The sequence below is a fragment of the Octopus sinensis genome, unplaced genomic scaffold (assembly GCF_006345805.1).
Source record: "Octopus sinensis unplaced genomic scaffold, ASM634580v1 Contig18900, whole genome shotgun sequence".
In the NCBI taxonomy this organism is placed as follows: Eukaryota; Metazoa; Mollusca; class Cephalopoda; order Octopoda; family Octopodidae; genus Octopus; species Octopus sinensis.
Window position 1 is genome coordinate 309,891 of NW_021836126.1, and position 6,000 is coordinate 315,890.

Below are 6,000 nucleotides of genomic sequence, written 5' to 3' on the forward strand. Positions count from 1 at the left end.
GTGCCCATGATCCGCGGGCGTAGGAAATGGACGGTTCAAAGTATCGTCGGTAAATATAAGCCAATAGCGAATGGGAACCGCTTTTCCATAAACCGGATAGGCTTCTGAGCACGTTCAGTGTATTAAGAATAGGAGCCAAACAAGAGTCTCTTTAAGTAGTTTCCAAATTCGGAAGCAAAACACACCAAGCGGATCCCGCTCGTCATCCTGACTTCACAAGCCTTTTTATCTAACTCAGAAACTTAGCGATCACTAACTCAAATTTTCGAATCAAAAAGTTCCTAACTCCCTACCCTCCCAACATGTATAAACGTTGCAATTTGTGGAGATTCATAACAACCTTTTTTCTTGTATGTACCTGTCCACTTTAAGGAATGACTCTATACCTAAGATTATTTGATTTACCTGCTAGTTTAGTTATTCTTGTTCAAAACGGGAAGCATCTTATCCCAAGCAAATTTATTGACTCCTCCTCCAATTAAGATTTGAAAATAATATCCTGTAATATAAAGACTCTAAGTGCGCTTTCTCCTTCTTTACTTTAAACGCTAGGATGCTTTTCTTTTAAAGTTTGTTCAAGCGTTCGATTTATCAAGATGTCTGATTTTGGCAGAAAAAAATCATGTTGCATTGATGATAAAGATTTCTCGTAGTTCCCTTTTTTCTCTCGTTTCTTGATTTTCTGCACAGCACCTATGATATGTTGTTCTCTTTCAAGAAGCTTGTAACATTTATGTAGTTGAGAGTTGTAGCTCCGTGGTCAACGACTGTTTGAGATAGAGAAAAGGCAAGTCTTGAGTCATCAAATTGACCATCGTAATAAACTGTATCTCCACAGTCTTTCAGTCTATAAATTTGGTAATGCATCCAGCTTTTCATCTCTTTTCTTCCCTAACTTTCCAGCAACCATATTGTAAATCTTAAGGCCAATGCCGTAAAAGGGGCTTTTCCACCACTTGTAACTAAGAACGAAAATTAAATGTGTGGATTTTGACGAAGGCGTCCCCGCTCCTTCATAGCTTCCAGAACAAGAGCAATATTACCTTGTTACAAATAACCCAAACCTCCATGAATCAACTTGGACCTACGTGATGATTCCTTTATCAAATCGTGTTGTTCCTAAAGAAGCATTCGGTAATCATGTGAGACTGCAGAACCGATACTTGTAGCGCCTCCTTTAATCCCAGTCTTCATTATTAAGTGTTGAGCATGGTTTCTCTTTCATGATTGACCCCATACTTGTAAGAATTGGATGGCCTTTTTGTTGTGTTTTTGCTTCTTGAGTATTGATTTATCGAAAGATGGCTGAAATTCTTCCTCTTTTTTCAGAAGTATTGTGTTTTAGAAGTTTCAGAAGTCAGAAGTATTCAGAATTCACGACCGCTGCGTGTGAAAACCAAATTTCAGAAGCACCGTGCTCCTCTCAACCCGGTTTAAGAAAGATCTGTCGAAATTCTTTTTGCGCCATTTCAATGATGTCAACAACAAGACCGCGTGAGCTTGTTGTTCACTAGTCTAAAGCTATAATGTACTTTATTCTCTTAAGATGCCTCCTTACTTGTACCTTTCCACACAAATCTGCTATATGTTAACATATTGTTTTTAAATGAGAGATCAGCATGACGATTTCCTGAGATTAGTTTATTGGAACTTTACGGCTGATTTTGCTTAAGAGAATGTTGGCCATCACTAAAGTCCAAACTTGGCCAATATGTATTCTCACTAATTATATGACAAGAGAATAGGCTGCGAATTCGATTTAGTGGAGGGAAGTATGAAAGTCAAAACGACCGACAACACGTGGGACCATCAAGGCTAGGGACGTGATCAAAAACATTGCCAGGAGTGTGCCACTCCAACATGTTCCTCCCTGTCCTGATTTGTAGGCCTTGCGGACACTGACGACGTCGTGAGCTGTGTGATCAAAATAGGTTCCCTAGTTCGTAACAAAGATCGATTTAAAAAGCGGAGACAACGACTGATGGGTTCTGAAGGATCGACGTTGAAGGTTTGTTCAAAAATATATTTTCTGGCGATTGAGTTGCTGACAGGCTGTTATGTGGCTGTTAAAGGCAATACTGTAGCTCTGGTCGGTTCCGAGAAAGGAGTTGTGGAGGCTGAGAAGATTGTGGTGGATTGTATGAACAACATTCATCCAATCTATAACATCAGGGTAGTTCCTGGCCAAAAAAGATGGCAGAGTCTTATGATTAGGAAGGAACTGGAAAAGGACGAAAAATTGGCCAATGAGTCTTGGGTACGATTTCTTCCAAATTTCAAAACTTTTTCTGGTGGGAAGAAAAGGAAAAAGAAGGCGAGGAAGGAAAAAAAACCCTACACTCCTTTTCCTCCCCCACAGCCACTATCGAAGGTCTGTTTTATATTCCCTATTTGTAGATTGACGAGCAACTTATTAGTGGGGAGTATTTTATGTGCGAATCCGCTCGACGAAAGAGGAAGCAGGAAATTGTTAGAGAGAGACAGACTTTTAACAAAGTGGAGAGAGAAAAGAGGAGAGCTCAGATGTTCGAGCCGCCAAAGGACGATGTCGTTCCTTTGCCTCATTTGGATACTAAACTATTCGATTCTACAAAATTAGTCAAATCCATTAAAAAGAAAAATAGCAGAAATTGACTATCTCTTATAGCATTTTTTTGTTAAGTTTTTATTCATAATTCAATTGTGCCAGTTGCGAACAATCCTAGTTCTGATTACTTCATTATATGATGTCAGAATTCTCTTATGGATGTGAATGGGCAATTTTTATGATAATTATGTTGTCAGACAAATTATATTTAAAATCGATACAATAGATCAATTAAGTCCAACTCCCCAAATATCTTACATTAACAATCAATGACAGTCAACTTCATATTCGTGACATGTCAGGACATTAAAATAACAGGATAAAAAAGCTCGTATTTATTGAAAATTTCATAAATTATCGGAAAAAAATAGTTCGACGTTCTTTTTTTCTTCTGTTTCCAAACCAGACTCGAACTACATATTCTGACAAGTCAGTCTCTGCTACAATCCTCCCGATTTCTTCTTCGTTTGGATAAACGGTGACTGAAAAAATATTTTCGAGGTATTCTTTGATTTTTTTGTCAAAAACTATTCGTTTCTTTCTGGGTTTCGGGAGCGACTTCAAGTGGGACTTGGAAATTGGGTTTTTCTTCAGAGATTCTAGAACAATCAAAAAAGAATCTTTCAGATTTTCCATTAAAGTAATTGAGAGTTTACCCAACTCAAATCTGGATATAGTCGTACGAGACACGGGGAACCCGCCTCTCTTCATTATAATGGCCATATCGGACTGGGAGTAACCAAAGTTCATTCTTTTTTTCTTGAAATAGTTTCCTAATTCTACCAAAGACTTTTGTTGAGGCGTTTCGTCATTTACCGTTGCCTGTTCAGTAATTAGATGAGGCACGTTGTTTTCCCTGTAATCATTGGAAATGGCAAGATCCAAGTCGTTGACATCAGGCTTGTACAAAGTCATAGGAATTTGCCGAGGAGCAATTTCATATTGGATGGAAGGCTGATTGTAATCTGAATAAGCGTTCTCGGTCAATCGATAATTCTGCATTATGAAATCGTATGAATTCATCTGGTAGTGGTTTAAAAACAAATCATTGTGGGGAATCTGGTACATAGGTTGAAATGTCATGTTATCTGGAAATCTTGTTACATTTTGGTTTTCAAAAAAATGTAAAAAAGAATTATCCTGAGGATAATAATTCATTAGTATAATTCCGATTGAAATGAAAAATAACGTCGTTTCTATTAAGTATGATAACCCCGCCGATCAGGTCGACGTGATATAAGAATTGCGTGGAATGAAATAAAATATAACCTGTACCTTTGAGTGACCCAGAGAACCAATCACTAGTTACTATTTTATTTGATAATTTAATAGAACTGACAAGACCAAAGTTTGATCTATTTCAGGATTAAAGTCTTTAATTGTAAATTATCATAATGTTAATTTTTTATTATAATGAATACTTATTATCTACTGAGGACCAGATAAAATTACAAATTAAGCATAACTCACTTTAAAATTTTAACGAACTTATATTTTTGTACTAAAAATTGACTTATAATTCTTAATTCTTAAAAAAATATGCCGAATAAATTGAGTCATTAAAGAATATCTATCAAAAAATAAAAAAAATTGCTCATTTAATTATTCAAATGTATTGCTTTATCTATAAAAAATCCAGTTCAACTAAAAAGACAAATTTGTAGGATATTTCTATTTTAATGTTAATAAATGGTTGGAAGTGTTATTGAGAGAGCCTTTTCCTCTCAATCTCGAATTAAATAACAAAAAAGGGAAAAAACGGAGAAGAAGCATACGTTGTCTCATTAACTTTCTCTCTTTTTTTTCGGCTTTTCCGTTTTAATAAAAAATTTATTCATTCATTCAATGTTAATAAATAATCGTTATTTAAATGTTTAAGCAAGGTCAAATCTTTCAGTCCCGCATTATTTTTTCTTTTCGAAAACATTCTTTCGTCAACTTCTACGACATTTTCAATTCCACCTATGCAATCTAATAATGTAATATAATACCAATCAGTTTGTTCGGACGATTTGCTAAATATGCAGCACATACCTCTTGCAGCGAGTGAGACCAATTACATATCGTTTGGCCACTCCATTCCAGTTGACGCCGACACCATAAAATGGTGTGTCTGTCGCAGCTCCACATATAAATAAAACGAATACAAGATTCTAAGGACACTGTCGTGCCTTCGAGCCACGTACCTAAAAATAAAGTACTCTCTTATTACACCGTTAAATTTGCATTAATTAATTTAGTGTCTATTTTCGTGATTCATGAAATAGAAAAGTACCAAATAAGTTTCTCTTTGGATTTAAATACATCCTCTCTTTATTTCAGGTTTGATATGTACTGAAAGTTTAGTAATAAGTTGCTGCATTTTTCCTATTGAAATATCTACATTATTATTTAAATATTAAGTATTATATAAAAAGTAATTATTTTATTTAAAAATTTGAATATAAAAGACGCGTTTTTCATTATTGTGATTTCACTGGGACCTGGGACATCGTCGTCTCAGGCCGATCTTGCGGGAAGGATTGAACCTTTCAGAAGGATCTCCCTCGTTTGGACGGCGATCACGGGAATAACTATAATTAACTGGCTTTGCCCGTGTTTGGTCTTTAAATAATAATAATAACTGTTTGTTGAACAAAGTACATTTGTTAAATGCCTATTTTTTCAAACTTAAAACTTTACAATGAATTTGGCTCAATATACTTTCCAGAAATAACAAATACAACTTTAAGTGAAATATTCAATAATTGTATCTTTTTATATCAAAGTCTTAGCTGAAATTGGCAAAAACTATGTATAAATATATTTCAACGAAGAAGACACTCCTTCTCTCGGCAGCGGACTTAGCCGGCCAGCCACCATCGTTCTAAAATTCCTATTTCTTCAAGACGACGACCAAACCAGTTATGAAGACTATTTAAGACAAAAAATCTCAAATTTGGACGCCAAGTTTATTTCATACGACGCTTTATCGGGTGAGTGTAATTTTGAAGTCAAACACTTCACAAAATATGGTCTTGTCAACGATTCCGTCAATTCTGTCGACGACGAGGTGTCCTCAGCTCAAAATTATTGACCAAGACTCTCAGAGATCAAGTTAAAAAAGGTTTTTTTCCATTAAAACATGATGTAGGCGACTCGATCAAAGTTGATTCATATTCAGAAAATACTGTTTTGTGGGAAATCAGAAATCCTAATTCAATTTTCCTTACCAGTTCCGAGCCAATTACATATATCAATCCCAAAATATCATATAATTTGACTGAAATACCAAATTTTGCAGTTTATGAGTTAATGAAAAGGTTATTCATCAACAAAGTTATATATTCGAGCTTTAGAAGACTTATTATATAATTCATGTATTCTATCGAAAATGTTTTTTTCTATTTCAAAAAAGGAAATGTATTACATAA

At 35.1% G+C, this 6,000-nt stretch overlaps 1 protein-coding gene across 1 annotated transcript; it reads right to left on the reverse strand.

Moving 5' to 3' along the window:
* Window positions 1–2,941: 2,941 nt before the first annotated feature.
* Window positions 2,942–3,670, reverse strand: LOC115231819 (POU domain, class 3, transcription factor 1-like). Its single transcript, XM_029801752.1, has one exon. It carries the CDS (start codon window positions 3,668–3,670, stop codon window positions 2,942–2,944), a length of 729 nt encoding a protein of 242 aa, XP_029657612.1.
* Window positions 3,671–6,000: the final 2,330 nt, after the last annotated feature.

What these genes read in the sequence shown, in the direction of transcription:
- LOC115231819 (XM_029801752.1), bottom strand. Translation starts at nt 3,670, where the DNA reads ATGACATTTCAACCTATGTACCAGATTCCCCACAATGATTTGTTTTTA.